A 19,790-nucleotide genomic window follows, 5' to 3' on the forward strand; every position below is an offset into this window, starting at 1 on the left:
GCGACTTTGAAGGCGGGGGGGGGGGGGGGGGGGGGGGGGAGAAGGACTAAAAACAGCTTTTTATTCAAACATCAAGGAGGTAGACGCGAGAAGAATGAGAGCAATGCCTGCAAAGTGAACTCTGAGATCAAAATAAAAAATGTATACAGGATGTGAAAAAGGAAGCTGGACTCGAAATCTAAAAGTGTTCTAGCTGTGGGATTCTTATTTTGGGCACAAGGGAAGTAATAACTCCCCCCCAAAAAAAAAAAAATAGGATATTTGATTGACGTTTCAGTCATTTTTGGAGAAAAACAAGATACTGGTGAGGCCACAACTCACTCAGCCGAGGAGCGAGCGAGTATAAAAGAGAAATAATAGCTGGTTTGGGCCTTTGGAGATAGGAATAAAGACAGCCAAAACAGAAAGTGAGAGAAATAGGTTGGCGAGGAGGAAGGGGGAAATCAAGGGGAGGGAGTGAGGGAGGGAGAGGCGTCTGAGGCTGAAGGAAGCAATAAATGAAGGTAGAGAGGAAGGGACGGCAGAGGACAGAGTGTTTGGGGAACCAGAGGAAGTGATAAGTTGAGTATAGCCAGACAGCCCAAATCCTCGTCTCAATCAATCACATTTTCCCTTCCTCTCCTCTCCCTTTGTCTTATTGATTTCTTGTTTCTGCCAGTGTCCTGAAAGCCCGACTCAAATGACTGCTCAGAGTTTTTTGGGGCTCCATCTCCCGGAACACACAAAAAAAAAAAAACAACACTGTGGTCATTTGTTCTCAGGGAGAGTTAAGGGGTCTCACTGGGGTCTTTTTCTTCTTCTGCTGCTGTGCATGCATGTCGTTAGAGATGTTCTGATACAGTTTCCAATATCGGTTAAAGGGGTGAGACACTACCTGAAATGTTACACTAGAAGACAGTCAAAGCTTCTCTGAGGAACTTTTTGGGTGGGGTTGGTTTGTATTTATTGATTTTGTTTAGATAGGACAGTTGACGGCAGGAAATTCGGGGAGAGAGTGGGACAAAGGAGTTGCAGGTTGGACCTCTGTACATTGAGGTGCTACCTAACCGCTAGGCCATCTGTCAAAAAAAAAAAAAACAGGATTTTCTTTCTTTCATTGGAAGAGGGGAACTGGGCCCAAAATGGACTTTATTATCTCGTAATATGTTGCAAGAAAAAACGGATGCATTGGACAGAAAAAGAGAATCTGCAGAAGACACTGCTGCTTTATGTACCACCCACACACACACTAACTGTGTGACTCACGTTTGTGGAAATCAAGGAGGTGGTTTCCTGGAGATTTCTCTCTGGCTCTCTCTCGCCTTGTGTCTTTATCGCACGCACGCACACACACACATTGGTCACAGTACATATGTACACCATTTGGCTGCTCTATGGGTGCGAAAAATAGGTGAGTCAAACATATACAGAGGCAATTATGTTCCCTGTCACAGCATGATGTCATCAGCCGACGCTCCTTCAGACGCCGACACGGTGTATGTGTGACTTTAAAGATCAACATTTCTCTCTAAAAAACACGCTCAGGGGTTCCTTGTGGAGTCTGTTTGAGAGTGGCGGGGGAGATGACAGATCACTGGTAATCAGCGTGTGCGTGAGTCTATGTGCTCAGTAGTCATATACATCAAACAAACACTCTCCCTTCAAGCCATCTCCTGCTTTGTTTGGTTTGTTGTGCCACAAGAGAAAGAGACTTTTTATATTCTGCTGGCGTTTTTTTTTTTTTTTTTTTTCCTGAAAAATGGGATTTCCATACTGCTCGTTATCTATCCGCGACGAGCTGCGCGTGTTTAGCAGATTGTTCTTTTGAGCGACGCTTCAGCGGGCAGCTTTGATAGCTCAAATAGATAATCAAAGTGTTGTCGACAAAAAAAAACAAAAAAAACAGCCCGAACAGAGACGGAGGAAAGGCGGAAGAATTGGAAGGTACAAGTGATTCCTGTTTGTAGAACACCAGTTTGGTTTCAGCGCCGCTTTACAAGACGCTGAGAGAGAACGCAGACAGCAGACAACGCTTTTGAAAACGGGAGATGAAGGCAATACAGACGCTCAAATCAACAGGTTTGAAAACAAAAAACACAGAAATGGAGTGAAACACATCGGGACCCAGACAAGATCTCTTTTCACACCTGTAGTTCCCTTTTTAGTTTTTCGGCCACACATATGAAAACTCGTGAACATACAGACACCCTGACCCTTTTGCTTCTGCTCACAGTCATTATGTGAACAGGTGAATCAGTTGAGGTCTTGACTGGTCCAGATTTAAAAATTCAGAGTCCTCTTTCTCTGTCGCTTACAAGACGAGATCGAGGCCGAGGTGAGAGACACTTAAAACTGCTTTTGACCGTCTTTGACTTTCTGAAGGGTCGTGGAAAATCATCGCACTGCAAGTGGAGAAACTGCATACACGTTGCCATGGTTACCAAGGTTTAATATGTAGGGTTTTTCTATTAACCAGTGTAGCTGCAGCAAGTAAAAAGCCCAGTGTAATCAGTTTGCCTTCAACCACGAGCTGTGCTAATAGTAACTCGCACCACAGTATAGAATTTAAAACATGTTGAAATATCATTTAAAAAATCCCATAAGGTGCATCAGTTATGTTGAAAGGTTAAATCAAACACCAAATACCAAGCGATCTTTTTGATACCGAAGGCGTACAGGATGACTTCCTCGACATTTTTTTAAGACCCAAAGATTGCTCCCCCCCCCCCCCCCCTCCCTGTCAGTTTGATCGACAGCCGTCACATCGCCCCAGAATACACCGGAGTTTCTTTGAACCAAAAATAAAGTGAGGTGTGAGAGCGTGACACTACCGGAGAGCATTATGATACGACTCTCAGCAGCCTGAAGCGCCGCTACAGGTTCAGTCTAAAGAGAAACCAAACCCCCCAGACTTTCAGCTGAAGTGCCTCGCTCCTGGAACTTAAAAAAATAAATAAAAAAAGCCTTTACAACGTCAGTGTATCAACATGGAGGGGGAGGATGGGGGGTTAAAACACTTCATGTTGTCGCCGTCAATCGCAACATCATACAGTCTATGCAACACACACACACACACACACACACACACACACACACACACACACACACACACACACACACACACACACACGCACACTCAAACTAATTAGCAAGTTCAGCTAGGATACTGTAAGCAACGACTTGAGAAGCAGTAATGACAGTTTCGCGACTTCACTTTTTTACTGGCAATAGGTCCCAAGCCAGTCAGCGTCCTGCAGCAGGTTGAGGACTTGTAACTACTCTTAATGGTGAAGAAGAGGTGCGACATCTTTTCTCGGCTCAGCTCATCTTGTTTTGCGTCGAGCGGCCATGATGCAACAAATTCAAATTGTCCCTCCATTGACATTTCTGTCAGCCTGCCACTGTTTGAACAGGGCAAATACAATAAGTTAATTAGTATGTCTAATTACATTTGGTGCTTCAGCTTTGGGAATATCAAATCAAATTAGGAGATTCAGTGTTCTTCTTCCATGGCACACGGTTCGCCTGAAGCGAGGCTTTTTAGGATCTGTCTTTTTTGTCTCTGTCTCTATCTTTCTCTACATCCCTTCCAGCTGTACTACGCCTTCGCTTTGTAGTCTACACCCTCCTCTCTCTCTCTGTCATCATCCACCCACGCTTTGTTTTCCTTTTCATTCCGCTTTTGGAGATCCTTCTTCCTCTTTTAGCTCCGTTTCTTCATAATTATCTTTCTCCCTAAAGCTCCTCTAATGACTCATTACCAGCAGATGATGTCATGACTCGACCCTCCACATGGAAAAAAAAAAAAAAGCTGTTAATCCAAAAATTAAAAGAGTTAATGCAACGACAACTTCTGATTCATTTTGCTGTTTTTAACATTTAGAAGGGTTTAGAGAAGGTTTTTTTTTTTTAATTTAAACCAATCACATACCTGCAATTCTGCACATTTCCCAATAGGTATAACTTTCAAGCATTTTTTTAACTTGAACATTTATAAACAGTGTTTTATGTGGTTTTTCACACATTATTTTGCAGCTGTTGTCGTTGATTTAAAATATTTTGAATCTTTTGCGAAGTTTTTTTAAAGATTGAAGCTGAATGCTGTTGTATGAGCAGGTAATGGACCCAATGGCGTCTGGTGCGTTACTGTCCAGGGAAGGGAACAATCTTAGCTTGATGCTAACACATAATGAAAATGTCATTAACAGGCGAACAGATTTAGCGTCACGATCGCGGTTATTTAAACTTGAGAAACAATCTATTTTGTTTATCACTGTTGAGATAATTAATCATTTATTAAGTCGAAGATGGTAAGTTAGTTTATTCATTCTGCAACACCAACACCGTGATGTCATTGGTCAGAAGCTGAATAAATTTAGCCCCAATGATCAGCAAATCAAGAGGACATGCAACGACACCTGTCACTCATTTATGCTAGTGCATCGAAGAAGATGCTGCAGTGCTGGACCTGTCAGAATAATCCAGTTTCGACTTATTGCATGTTTCCTTGAAGATTACATGTCTCATCTTTATTGTGTCATAAAGGAAATGGATTAGCCCCGCGATCCCCGTCCCCGCCCTTATGTCTGTGACAGAGTTTAATTATATGAAACCTGTCTTCACTTGTCGTCAGTTGTGAAAGTTGTTATGAATTCTGTCTTTGCTCAAAGGCCAGAATGGGGGCATTTCATCTCTAGGAAATTGTAGGAGGTTTAAATTTAGACTTTAATGACAAAACTAACCAAGAAGGTCACCCAGGCCAAGAGCTAGGCTTCCACAAAACAGACAATGTGTTTGTACAAAACAAAATGTAAACATTGCTTTTGGGTGGCAGTAGCTCAGTCCATAGAGACTTGGCTTTGGAACTGGAGGGTCATCACTTCAAGTCCCACTGGTTGCATCTTGTTGCTGGAGATCTGCCACTTCACTTCTTGCCCTTGAGCAAGGCACAGATCTCTAACTGCCCTGGGTGCTTTTCTGTGTGCAGCCCCCTAGGATCCTGTTTGTGCATGTGTATGTTTCAGGACAATATTTTTCCCCCAAAAGGATTATTAAAGTATATCTTCTTCTTCTTCAAACCACCTTACTTTGTGTTGTGAGAATGGAATGATTGGTTTATACTTCTTAAAAGAGATAATGATTATCATACCTTTTTATAATAGTTAAATTAAGAGCTACAAGTTTTAAAAAGTTAGCTCTTATCTTCATGCGTCTTCCTCGTCTTCCTCTGATCTCTCCTCTTCCTCCCCTCCTCCTCCTCGTGTCTGTCCTGTGAAGAGCCATAAGCCCGTGTGTCACTCTGTGACTCAGTCTTTGTTCTGTCAGAAGCTATCTTACAGATAAGTGTGAGTGATGGCTTCAGGCCCGGGCAGACACACACACAGTGTATAATTGAGTGATAGGGACTAATGTAAGTGAATGGCTCAGAGCCCGCTGTGATCCACAGCAGCACACGCTCAGGCTTTCTGTTAAGGGCGCTCGGTAATACCAGCAACAGCAGCCTGCCAGATTACAATCTGGAGACTACCTGGCTCTGTGTGTGTGTGTGTGTGTGTGTGTGTGTGTGTGTGTGTGTGTGTGTGTGTGTGTGTGTGTGTGTGTGTGTGTGTGTGTGGCCCAGGTAATATCCTTTTTGTCTGCTTTCCATCCCGTGTCTCTTTTCGTCTCCATTTCATAGCTCTGTTTACCGCACGACTTTCATTTCTTCTCCCTCCATGCACCTTTTCTCATCTTTCTCTCTCTCTCTCTCTCTCTCTTTCTCTCTTTCTCTCTCTCCTGTTATCTTAGCTCTTTAATTAACGTGACATGCTGTGAAGTGAGATACTAAATAATGCAGGCTTTTCCAGTGACATTGAATCAGCAGGAGTGATTAGTCGCCACACACACACACACACACACTGCCTCACACACACACACACACACACACACACTGTCTCACACACACACACACACACACACACACACAGCCTCACACACACACCGTCCTGTGTTTCTAATCAGTGATCTCTCTAAAATGAGGCTTAATAAGATAAATATACATGACGATGCCCTTTTGTAGAGCGCAGTGTTTTTCGACTCTAAATGTTAACAGAATTGAGATAATCACGAACAAAATAAGAGGTTCGGTTGTTGGTAGAATCACTGATTGTGATTTCCATTTTTGTTTTTAAAGTCTAACCTGCCAATTTAGACTTGGCCTGATTCAGATTTTCCCTCTATCTTTTTATAAAGAACTCTAATTGATGGCGAAACAAACATTTTTGTAATTTCTCCTTAAAGGGAATTCAATTTTATGTGTTTATTTAAAAAAAAATTCTTCAAACACAGCAGCTTCCTTGACCACCTCTCATTTTCCTATAAAGTACTTCACTCTCTTCAGCTACTTTTCCCACTGACCCCCGAAGGAATTACCAAACAGATGGTGAATGGACTTAAGCTTGTATAGTTCTTTTCTAGTCTTCTGACTCCTCAAAGCTCTTTTACACCGCTGGTCACACCTACACATTCACACAGTGATGGTAGAGGCTGCTGTGTAACGTCTCCATCAGAAGTCACTAATCCCATTCATACACATTCATACACCGCCAACGAAGCAGTGGGAGCAACTTCGGGTTAAGTGTCTTGCACAAGGACTCTTTCCTATCCGTCTTTCTGTGTCTCGCCTCCTCTGTGAACGATGTTTGTGGCTCCACAGAGTATTTGAATCTTGTTGTTCATACATTAATTATCAATATGCTTTCATTTATAACACTTTCTGTGAATTGATCATTCTCAGGACACCTCAAACTTTGTAGTCACAGCTCATATGCAACAGGGCGGCTGTGGCTCAGTTGGTAGAGTCGGTCGTCTCTCAACCAGAAGGTCAGGAGTTTGAGTCTCAGCTCCTGCAGCCACATGTTCGATGTGTCCTTGGGCAAGACACTTAACCCAGAAGTTGCTCCCACTGCTTTGGCGGCAGTGTGTGAAATAGTATGAATGGATGAGGATGTGCAGGTGTGACCTGAGATGTAAAAGCGCCTTTTGCATGTGCATAAATACATATGGACGACGCAGACTTTCAGGCAAAGGTTTAAGTGATTTTGAGGCACCTCACGTCCATCTGAACTCAGTACAGTATCGGATCATTTTCAGGGAACAGGCTGGTCCCCAATTGAGGCAGAACATGCGGAACATTTGATTCCGGTCACCAGACGGTCAATCGGTGCACCTCTTGTTGTTATTGCTCTGTAATTTTACTTTTTTTCTCTCCTAAAATCAGATCAGAAAACAGCAACTAGAAGAAAAACAGCTACATCAGGGTTTGAAAATCTAATTTTAATATAAAGAACTAAATGAAAGGCTTTTTAAAAATTACATTTCCCTGTGTTGTGCACTGCATGAGGACCCTAAACATTAAACCGCCATACTGTCCTGCTCAGCTCCCAGATCTACTGTAGCAGTGTAAATCACAGGACTTCATTTGTGCGGGCAGACATGTAGGTTATCCCAAAGCGATTGTTTCAGGCCAAACCAAGTGGAAAATCCAGTGCGGGTTTAGTTGTTTTGCTGCCTTGGCTGCAGGGATGCTGAGTGCTCTGGGTTCCAGCGCCCCCCCCCCCCCCCTTGTCATTTTTTAATCAGATGGCTTGTTCAGGAGTGGAGGGGATTAAGACTGCTGCTGCTGCCACTGCTGATGACTCCGTCCAGTTTTGGAGAACTCTCAGCTGCAAGCACGCACATACACAACAACACTAAACCTACTTTTAAACAGAGGCTGCTTTAGACTTGCTCATGGTCAGTTTGACGGACCAGGGATGAAACATTTCATCATCATTTTAATTTGCTTTTTTTTTTTTTTTTTTTTATGAAAATGAGATACGATCCACAGCTTTCACTGGATCAATCTTTCAACAAACGATGAAATCTCTTCTTCAGCCCCTTCTGTTTTGTGTTAGAATTAAAACGCCTTTAATGAAACGACCGCCTGATAAGAACCCACGACACTCGTCACTGTGGAGCTCAGTAATAGATTACTTTGGGTACTTTAGCATTCTATGGCCAATGCTTATCAAAAACTAATCATAGCGGTGGTGCACATGTTAGCGTTACTTTGTGCCACCATTGTCTTAATAACATAAAAGATACGACAACTTTTTATATAGTCGGGTCAGCTGCTGGGGGAATCTGGGCCTGAGGGGACATAGGGCTAAGGGAGCATACAGTAGAGCCAAGGGGACATAGAGATGAGGGAACATAGGCCTGAGGGTACATAGGGCTGAGGAAACATATAGGGCTAAGGGGACATAGGGCTGAGGGAACATACAGAAGGGCTAAGGGGACATAGAAATGAGGGAACATAGGCCTGAGGGGACATAGGGCTGAGGGAAAATAGGGTTAAGGGAACATTGGGCTGAGGGAACATAGGGCTAAGGGAACATAGGGCTGATAGGACATAGAGCTGAGGGAACATAGGGCTGAGGAAACATAGGCCTGAGGGGACATAGGGTTAAGGGAACATTGGGCTGAGGGAACATAGGGCTGATAGGACATAGAGCTGAGGGAACATAGGGCTGATAGGACATAGGGCTGATAGGACATAGGGCTAAGGGAACATAGGGCTAAGGGAACATAGGGCTGATAGGACATAGGGCTGAGGGAACATAGGGCTGATAGGACATAGGGCTGATAGGACATAGGGCTGATAGGACATAGAGCTGAGGGAACATAGGGTTAAGGGACCATAGGGCTGAGGGAACATAGTGCTAAGGGAACATAGGGCTAAGGGAACATAGGGCTGATAGGACATAGAGCTGAGGGAACATAGGGCTGATAGGACATAGGGCTGAGGGAACATAGGGCTGATAGGACATAGGGCTGATAGGACATAGGGCTGAGGAAACATAGGGCTGATAGGACATAGAGCTGAGGGAACATAGGGCTGATAGGACATAGGGCTGAGGAAACATAGGGGCAGATCCCAATGTAACTAATGTTAAAGGAGACCTATTACGCTTATCTGCATTTTAAAACATACATAATACTGTACTGAGCAAAGTTTCAAATCCTGAGGTACACGTACTGTATGTCAACATCAATGTTAAAGAAATCAGCACTGGAGAAAATATTCCTTCAACACAACTTCTACATGTGCCAATCAGAGTGATATACACGTACAGGGCTGCCTGTCTGTTGACGAGCAGCACCTCCACTCATATGTATACACATCAATAAAGAAAAGGCATACTTATATATTCAAGCAAAAGTGCACCTTACACATTCAAACTCATCTCTCTCTCTCTCTCTCTCTCTCTCTCTCTCTCTCTCCTGCCTTTGTCTCTCGCTCAACACCGGCAGTTTCTGGACAGCAGCAGGGATCTGCCATGTCTCATTGTGTCATGTGATTGTAGCTGCGAGATCTCTGACACACAGGCTGACTGACGCCTGCCTCTCATAATGCCAGACACTGACACCAGGCGCTGCAGATGGCAGACCCCCACGGAGGGACAGACAGACAGACGGACGGACGGACGTAGGGAGAGTAAAAAAGGGGGAAAAAATTGAATGATTGGTAAGGAAGATTAAGTGACAGAAAAGATGAATGAGAAGAAAGGGAAAGGGCAGTAAAGAAATGAGAGATTAGAAACTGCAAATATAACAAGTTTGAAAGACGTAGGAAAGGAAAGGGAGGAGAGGGAGACACAGAAAGAGAGCGAGGTAAGGATGAAAGGATAGAGACATCGAGCTGTATGTTGACCCAACACTCTGTGCAACATAGCCAGGAGATAACACCAGTCAGTCTCCTCCCACTTTAATCTCCCCATCATCCATCAATCCCATTGCCCTACCCTTCCACCCCGTCTATCTTAAAGCCAGTCATTCCTTTTTCCATCAATCCCAAATCATGGCGCTCGTTTGATGTACATTTGGAAAAGAAAATCCTTGATTGGAGTGTTTTCTTTTTTTTCTCTTTTTCAGATTGTGTAAGGGCTTAAAAAGAAAAAGAGAAATAGGCGAGGCGGTTGCTTACTTACTTACTCTCAGGATGAAGAAGTGAACTTCAGAAGGCGACTGATGTTTTAACGGGCAAATGTTTGCACTAAGTTGAGAATTCATCGTCTTCTTTTGCGAACACGCACACACACACACACACACACACACACACACACACATCAAAACACACCTCGGGCGATGAGTGTTTGGTCCTAATGAAGCGAGGGAAGAAGAAGGCAGCTGCAGAACTGGAGTGTAAGGCCTGGAGGGAGCTCACGCACTCCTAGGTCTCTGTGTGTGTGTGTGTGTGTGTGTGTGTGTGTGTGTGTGTGTGTGTGTGTGTGTGTGTGTGTGAGAACAGACGATGTAATATCTGAAACTTTCTTCATCTAAGTGAATGCCTTGTTCTCTCTCTCTCTCTCTCTCTTCAGGTTGTGAGGGCCTGCTCCTATCGTCCTGTCGTTCAGTGAGGCAGTGAGCTCACGGTGGATACAGCATGCATGTGTCGAAATATCCCATGATGCACTCTGCCAACCCGGGACTGCTACTCCTCAGCTTCCTCTTCCTCGCCGATGCCGACTGTGAGTCCTGAAAACATGACATGTGTTTTTGGATGTTTGTACATGTGAACACAGGCACACACAGGGTTTGGAATGACCTGATTTTCCTCTTACAATCCACTCCTGATATCACATCCCGGCTCCCTGTGTGTGTGTGTGTGTGTGTGTGTGTGTGTGTGTGTGTGTGTGTGTGTGTGTGTGAGCGTGAGTGTGTGTTATGTAGCAGGTTTGATATGAGGCCAGCTGTTTTTGTCCATCCCAGTATTACTTGGCATGGAAAGACGGACCACATATGGCAAATCAGATAATTTTCCCCCCCTGCTTGTGTGATCGTGTCCAAAGTGTGTGTGTGTGTGTGTGTGTGTGTGTGTGTGTGTGTGTGTGTGTGTGTGTGTGTGTGTGTGTGTGTGTGTGTGTGTGTGTGTGTGTGTGATCCCTGATTGCGGCTTGTCCAGTGTACTTCTCTGTGAAAGTGCGTCGTTGCAAATTAGTACTTTGGCCATAAGTTTTAATTACAACTGCAACTACTGGTTAATTTTCAAAATTGATTATTTTCATTTGATCTAAATTTGTGAAATTGTTAAATTGAATTAATTATCCTTATTTATAAATGTTTCCAAAATGACTTTAATTTGAGCAGTGGTGGCTGGTGCATTATTCTCCAGGAGGGAGAGTCTGTTAGCTTGATGCTAACACGTAATGGAAATCGTTGTTAACGGGCTAACCGAATTAGCATTTGGATCATGGTCATTGTAACTTAAGAAACAAACTTTTACCTGACATTGTTAGGTATAATAGAATTTAGAACTCATCTAGCATCTCCTCAGTCGGTATTTGAACATATGTCTCACTGGTCAAAACTTGAATTTAGCACAAATGATCACCAAACCAAGGGGCCATGACACCTGTAACTCATTTACACTCCAGAAGTGAATGGAAGAAGATGCTACAGGGCTTTAAGAAATCATTTCCATTTGGAGATACCGCGTGCTTTCATTGTAATCGTTTGATTGCTACTCTTGATTCCACCAAAATTTAAAAAAAAATTGAAATATTTGAAGAGAAGTTCTCTTTCAGTCTTGTATCTTGGTCCCTGTTTGGGTCAAATGTTATGTTCAAAATGCAATGCAGCCACCCGCCACTAGCTGAGGCTGCCAATATCTGTTGCCTAGGGCTTCTGTTGTTGCCGTGGTATTTAAACAGGTACTGCTACAGTTTGATTTTTTGTGGTATTGTATGAAGCTTAGAAATCTGGTATTGTTACAACCCTACTCTGTACCTATCTGTTCTCTACTCCTTTCACCGTTGTGTCTTGCTTTTTGGTAAATCTTCCTTTTAATCTTAAAATAGTTTTAACTTGTTTTTAGCGATGCATCTTTGTGTGGCTTACTGCCACGATGAGAAAAGCTGCGAAAGTTTTAACATGAGAATATAACTTTGCAAACTTAAAGATTCATTAGCAGGGTACTATGGATGTCTCACCATCCTCAGTCTGACGGTCTATACCTCTGTGACAGAAAGTTCATTCCAAGCACGATTTCTCCTTCAACTTGTGAGGCCGATGTCCAAACATTAGGCTTTATATCTCATAACAAAGGTGATGAAAATGTCTGATTTGAGCTGAGACTATGGGGAAAAAGATGTGAATCAGAAGTGTTGTGTGCGGGAGGACGGAAAGAAAGAACGGACGGACTGAGAAAGAATAATGAAAAAGAAAGAATGCGCCGTCGAGCTCATCGAGCAGAATGTTAAACATCCGAGAGTCAAGCTTTCAGAGACATCTGCGACAATTGAGCGTGGCGTTATTTTTGATTGAATATTTAAAAACTTTGGTTCTGTGCATTTAAATTCGTCCCAGCAGCCGTGGCAAAACAAATATTTATAAACTAGATCAGACATGCGGCATGAACAGTCTGTTGCAGAGCAGCTTCTGGATTGTATGATGCTGAACATATATCATCATCACCTCTTATTGCACACACACACACACACACACACACACACACACACACACACACACACACAGGCTGGAGGCGGTCATTCTCATCCTTCTACTGTACGTTTTTTAAACGACATCATAACACAGAGGCCACTGAAAGCGCACACACATATCCACACAGTGCTCTTGTTTCCCTCTCAGCCTCATGCCCTCTCGTCCCCTGTGTAACTTTCAGGGTCGGCCAGTAAAAGGCCCAGTCATCCATCAAAACGCCGATGCTCCCAGTCTCCCTCTGTGCCGGTTACGGGGAGCAGCGAGGTTGCAAAAAGGATTCATACTCTCCTCTATACGGCTATACGTTTCTCCTTCTCCTCCCACCGCCTCATTTGCTGTGACTCTCTCCAGCGTTTGCTCTTTTTCCTCCCGTTGCTCGCTCGCTCTCTGCCTCTTCTCAGCACATCCATGTAATCTGGCCAGAAAGGAGGGATAGACGACTGGAGTGGGGGGGGGGGGGGGGGGAAAGGCTGTTCTTTTCTGTTTTTGTCTCATTGTGCATGACATACAATGCCTCCTTTAATATCAACAGTGGGGACTCAGAGATTTGAATGTTGAGAATTCAAACAGAAGCTGCTGCCGGGAGACGCTGACGTCTTTGGCGCGACGTCTCGTGTCGGCATGTTTTGAAAAATGTTAAATGCGCTCTGAAATATTGCTTCCAGTTGTGTTGAGCGTCTCTCAAACTAAAATGAATGGAAACACATTTTTTCAACACAGAGCTTTACAAAATAGAGACAGTTTATTTTACTCCTCTGCGCCTGGACAAGACTTTAGAAACACACATGATTTCTACAGAACCCATGAACACAAGAGTGCACTGAGAGTATTAGGACGCAATCTGATGGAACAATATCCCATGTGCATGGTTGGAAATCTTGCATGACACTGCACCATATGTGCACCCTGCACACAAGTACCGGCCTCACAATAAAAGCACTAAACTCTGCGTGTGGATACATTTATTTATTTTTTTCAATTCCACATCCACCTCTTTTTACGCTTTCTTTTTTTTTTTCCTTCCTCTTCCTCGCCACCAAATTTGTTTCTCCGTGTATTTGTGTGTGCGCGTGCGTGCATGTGACATCTATCTGGTGGATTAAGAGTAATGCCCTGATCCTGTCGCAAACTAGGCCACTGCTCCGTGTACGCAGTGAGATGCCCCTGTGTGGGAAACCACATCCCCTACGCATGTCATTCAGGGCGGGCGGGCGGGCGGGCGGGGGGGAAACAATGCAACAACAGGGTTCTTTTCTGCTGACCCTCGTTTGCCCCAAAAACAACAAGCTGTTGTCCTCCACCCTCGCGGCTCGGATGTAGCAATAAAAAATTCCAGCTGAAACAAAACTCCTTGTGTGAGTGTGAGTGTGTGTGTGTGTGTGTGTGTGTGTGTGTGTGTGTGTGTGTGCAACACGACAAAACAGCTCCTTTAGCAGAGGCTACTGTAGGGGAAGCGATGCTGAGTTGCAGCCCCCTTTGCTTCAGTGAGCAGACTGTACGTTTTGAAAAGCAAGAAGCAGTGGGTTTAGGCTCCTGCAGAGGGTGGGCTCTTCATAATGTGTAACTCCTTAGCCTCAGTTTGCAGCATGTCAATTATGTTTCTGGAAAAGCTTTGCACTTCCCCTTCATTTTTCTCCCCCACAAAACTGATGTGAAAATGAAAATCACATAGAACCTGCAACATGGCATTTTCATACATGGCATTTCCGAGTGCACTGAAAACACAGAACTTGCTTGCGTGACTGATTAACCTGTCAACATTTTGGTCATGTTTCCAGCGCTCGCATGTCCTTGAGGCTGGCCCCCGAATCTAATAAAAGGTGGTTGGGTCATTCTCCCCACAATGACAGCACCGCTGCTTGTGCGTGCTCTGGAGCTCCTTGAGCGAGTGAATGAACACCAAAGGGCTCGGGCAGGAGACTTTGGTTTACCTGCGAGCACTTCATTCATCTTTCCCCTCAGGGTTCTAAGTTCAAGGCGTCTGAGTTCCTATGAAAAGCAATGAGTTACTGCCTCACACCTGCACACAAAGCCATAAACAGCAGAGTTATAGAGGCACTGCTTCTTTTATTTATACAGGTTGTAGAAGATACACTTTCTGAGGATACAGTGTGTGATGTGATTTATTACACAACACACCAAGATATCTGATTGGACAAGAGGCTCTCCATAAGTGATGATGTATCTCTGGGACTTTTAAGGCTTAGAGTGTGTATCCCTCCTCTTAAGCCAGGAGTAATGAATACCTTTAATTTACTGTTCATCTGACAGTGTTTTTCTCTAAAGCCGTTTTCACATCTACACTCCAGAAAATATCTAGAGGACTGCTCCGAGGATTCTCCTGACCTCTAAGCAACAGAGTCCGCTACACGATGCCATAATGAGAATATTTGTCTTTATATCAATGCTATGTGTAATCCAACGGAATGACAACATGCAGCCGTTTAATTATGTGCATGAAGATTGCAGTCACAGTATAGAAACCTCACTCCCCCCCTCCCATTGGCTTGAGGTGAATTCTCCGCAGAATATCCTGCTGCATTCTCAGAACAGCCCACTCGGACTTGCTGCAGAAAAAAAATTCTAAAGGTCTGTCAGGAGAAAACAATCCGGGTGAAGTCCGAGCGACAAATGTGGCTGTTTGTGTTCACATATGCAGCTCAGGAGATTTCTGTAAGTGTGAAAGCCCTTTAGGACTGCCCCTGAAATCCTCCTGATCTCTCAAACACATGCACCTCACACTGGGAGACTATGGGGGGGGGGGGGTCTCCTAAGGCAAGACATGATGTAAAACAAGGTCCGCTGTACGACACTATAATGAGCGAACAGAGAGCACACACACACACACACACACACAGCCTTTTGTTGACTTGAGGTTTTGTGCTTTGTGGCACATGCATGTGTGTGTGTGTCCATGTTTGTAATTGTCAGCTTTATATCCATATGTATACCAGCATGTGTGGTGCTAAGATCAGATGGAAGATTAGATTGCGATGAGTGAATCCAGTTCCGTGCGAGCCTGGTGCCTCCTTGTTGCTGATGGATGAGGAACAGTGAGCAGATGAAGAGGCGGGGTCACAAGAGGTTAAAAGGTTTCGGCCCCAGGGATTAGTTAAGGGTGTGAATCAAGCAGTTATTTTCGCCGATGGATTGTGTCTCGTTCTGTGATTGATTGGTGCTGCCTGACTCGCCGAAAGTGCAAGGGAATGCAAGAGCGGGGTTGACTTTATTGCCCCGTGTGTACAAAATGTCAATATGTCAACATCTGCTCCTGGCAGTGGAGAGCATGATGGAGGTAGAGGGTGATTTCTACCTTCGGACAGGAGGAGTGATGATCAAATTATAAAAAAGAGGCCTCAGGCGTTCGGAGAAAATGTTTGTGTTTGTTATCACTTAATGCCCCGCCATGGCAGTTATGTGGTGTAGCGATCAGTGGAGGGATACGTACTGAAAGTGAACTGGAGCATGCAGCTTAATGTTCAGACCTTGATGTTCAAAATAAGAATAAAGAAATCAAGTGTGACACTGCAGAGAAGTCAACATTAAGGAGTTGGAAATACAAACATGCACTCTAAATTCAGTGAAAGTCTCCTTTAAATTCAAATTTTAGCCATTTTCTGAATATTGTTTGGTATATTTAGTAGCATACTTTATTGTGTTTGTTAAAAAATATTCAGCTCCAGCGATGATGTGCCAGCTCATGCTCATCCAGAATGTGACATTAGAACTTATAAAAAAATAAAAAAGCCTCATTTAAATGCCGGGCACCCTTTTGTCCACCAGCTCCAGTGCAAATAAATCTTCATAGAGGTTGACAGAAACGGGTCACATCATAAACTTTCAGAATTCATAAACACAGGATTAAAATCCCAATCACGGTTTTGTTAGAATTTGAACAGTTTGATGCTGTGTAAGCAGAATTGCTCTCACGAAAAAGGGCAAAAATTTTACCTCCAAATCAGCAGTCTTAGACTGAATTTGTAGGACAGTGAGCCTTCGGACTCCCTCAATAAGTTCTCCATGATAATATTTTAAAGTTCAGGCGGAGAAAGCTGAGAAGATTTAATTCCGTATTGATGCTTAATGGTTTCAGCTTGCTGCATCTCCAGCCCACAAATATGAGGCTATTAGCAGCTAGCATAGCTGTGCACCCGTCTGTGAGTAACAGGATCTGACCGGCGTTAGCTTAGCATTAGCTTTAGCTGGTGCACCCGTCTGTGAAGAGGCCTGGATAGCATCAGCTTAGCTCTATCTTAGCTACGCGGTGGTCTGTGAGTAATTCACTGTGACCGGCTCTCAGAGCACCCCTCTGTTTTATCTTTATGGGAAGCTCGCTCTGACCCCCGTGCAGTTGTGTACCCGGTGGTCAGCCCATGTGTTTCTATTGACCTGACAATAAAAGAACATGTATTCCTCCCCTTGTGTTTCTTACAAATTAACCCTGATTATCTCTGCACCAGCCAGACCCCGGGGCAGCTGTGGTGGGTTAGAGGCATGCTAATTGGACATGCTTTATTATCAGCTGTAAAAGTGCATTTTGTACCACGCTATTTCATAACTTTAAAATTCATAATCTTAAGGGACAGCAGCTGGAAACTGTCCAAAAAACATCTGACCTATGGGCAAGTATAAATCAAAGAAATGTCATTCTATAAAAATCAGATTCACGGTTTACTGACGCTCACATAAAGTTAACTTGTCTGAGGGTTTTCTGTGCCTAACAGTGAACATAAAAAATAATGACAAAGAAACACTGTAAACAGATGTACTCCTACTTTAGAGAAACTACAATAGAATTACACATATTTAAATATGAAAGAATAAATTATCGGGATGTAAAGATACAATCAATTCACCAAACCATACATTTCATAAGAAAAAGCATTTTGTAACACCAAAAATATTATACAAGATGTATTTTTAAAATTTCTTAGTTGAAATAAAATGTATTAGAAACTGGTCCCAAATCAAATAAATACATTTTGAGCACAAATAAGGAAAATCTATTTTTAAATAAAGAGGCACTGCCTGTGTTTCTGGCATTGAAGTAAAGACACTGGGTTTTCCCAAACAAGTGCCTTTTTATCAATAAAAAAAAAAGGTTTATGTACGATTTTTGTAAAGTTTGGACTTCCCAGCATTTGCTACTAAAGCAACATTATGGAGGAATTCAGTTTAGTGCGTTTGACGCCTACCGAAGGTCTCTGACGGGAACTGCACTGTCATCTAAAACCCGGTGTATTTACTTAGCTAGCTGGTCTTCTGACTTGCAGCTTACTGTTTCGCTAATATCTTTCCAACATGTCAAATATTTACTCTAGTCGGCTTCTTGCTCAATCAGTAGTTCTTTTTCTCGCTTAGCTTCATCCTTCACCATACACTCCCATCTCTTAGCCTCAGCTGTTTTATCAACCAGTACCAAGAGGGGCTAACTGCCTCTTTACAGCTGAAGGTTGCTGTGTGTGTGAACTAGTGCGGTTAAGCTGTACACACTTCTACGGTGGAGAGAACGATGGCCTGCTGCCAGAAGTTGCATAGTGCTAAAACCAAGCAACTGAGCACTCTGTGGACATCGGCGAGACGCCATTCTCCCTGTTGAAAGTTATTGTACGATTAGATCAACTCTGAAGCTACTGTTTCAAGGTTTAAAAAAAGTTACATGTTGGTGCTTTAATTTACTTTTAGTGTCTCGCATTTTTTAAGTTCTCACCTCGCTGAGACACCCAAGCTTTGAAACAAGGCGGTTCATCTCAACCACAAAAACTTCACTTGCTTCTGCCATGTCTGTACGCCTCTTTTCTTCAGCTACTGACATCAAATGAGAGGAGCCAGGAGCGCATAGTGCCCTTTAACCGCATATTGCAATATATTTTATGTCCCATCGATTTGAATTGTACTTTATTTATCAGTTTTAATCAGACTGAAACATACAGATAAAGAGACAACGTGTATGAAAGCAGAGAATAATTCAGATTTGCTGAAGTTGTGTTAAGATTGATGGACACTGAAGTGTGAATATGTTATCTTTAATGTGAACTTTGATCAAACGTAACTGCACTTGCGAGTGTGTATAATTAAATGTTCTACCCTAAAAAGGCCCATTGGACCATATGTTTTCCAATTAACACTGAGGTGTGCTGCCGTAGGATGATAGCTGTCTCTCTGTGTTTATGGCCCCACAGTCTAATTTCATTTCCAGGGCGAAAGCGAGCAGCTGATAATTTGCTCATAATGTGTCGGTTTGATGTTAATGTGCTTTAAGTTATGCTCCTGGCCAGCTTCCCGCCCACTCTCCGGGCTGACTATCATGGCCCTGGCTCAGGCGCCCGATATTGGCCTCGTTCCTCAACGTGTCTGACAAGCCCTGCCTCAGTTCTCATTCGGGGAACGATCTGCTAACCACCCACAACCGCTGCAGTACAGCAGCATGCAGCTGGATCCCTCCCTGGCAAGCACTGTAAATTACTCATTACATGCCTAACTATCGACATAAGCGCACACACGCATTTCACACACTGGAAAATCTGAGGCGCAGGCACAGATGCTTGGCCAGAGCAGCCCTTTCGGATGTGTTCAAAACTTCCAACACACATGCACTTAAAAAAATTTCCTCACACACACTCAGGATTAGCTTCCATTAATGTCTAGTTTTCCCCATCTGCTCCGTTTTTACCTTAAACTACACTCAAACACACTTCTTTTATATCCTTATTTGTGTTTTTTCTCTGAAACCCAGCTTCCCCCATATTCTTTTTTCCCTCAATTTGTAACTTTGATACCTTCACCATCAGACAGAGCGACTCCATTTCCATCCATCTGAGTCCTTGAGTCCTTCGCTTTTTTGTTGATTTGCTTTGTTTGGAAAGGCTTGTCTGCTTTCTGCCTCTTGCAACCGGGTCATCTAAGTGATTGAGGGCACACAAGATTAAACCTGAGGGCACTTAAACTGCAGTGTTTTTCCAGAGTTCTCAGAATGATCTGTAGGAGTTTTTTGGGGTTTTTATCTGAGGAATCCCTGCGATAGTGAAAGCACACACACATCTCTTATGGTGTGTTGCTGAAAACATAAATGTCAGAGTTGTTAAAAAAGTATGGCAGCTCCTTATCCATCGCACTACTGCGGTTCTACTTTTACAGCATGAGAAGTGGGTCTTTTGTGGTTGTTCCAATCTGTTGTTTCCTCCCAAAAGTGTGTGAATTTATACATTTTCCCACATCGTAACGCACCATGAGCGTAAATCAAACTCCCCGGAGGTTTGTGCTAGCATCTGTTCTTACAAACTCGATCT

General features: G+C 43.4%; 1 protein-coding gene across 13 annotated transcripts in view; it reads left to right on the forward strand.

The window, feature by feature from the left end:
• The window catches only part of ptprdb (protein tyrosine phosphatase receptor type Db), a 190,703-nt gene that overhangs the window by 97,649 nt on the left and 73,264 nt on the right, over positions 1-19,790 (forward strand). For all 13 annotated transcript variants that reach the window (XM_065959143.1, XM_065959148.1, XM_065959149.1 and 10 more), the window contains one exon: positions 10,380-10,529. In XM_065959143.1, the coding sequence (XP_065815215.1) occupies positions 10,445-10,529 (85 nt within the window). In that variant the 5' untranslated portion in view covers positions 10,380-10,444. The remainder of the gene's footprint in view (positions 1-10,379; positions 10,530-19,790) is intronic.

This window comes from Labrus bergylta, chromosome 1, assembly GCF_963930695.1.
Source record: "Labrus bergylta chromosome 1, fLabBer1.1, whole genome shotgun sequence".
NCBI classification, from domain to species: Eukaryota; Metazoa; Chordata; class Actinopteri; order Labriformes; family Labridae; genus Labrus; species Labrus bergylta.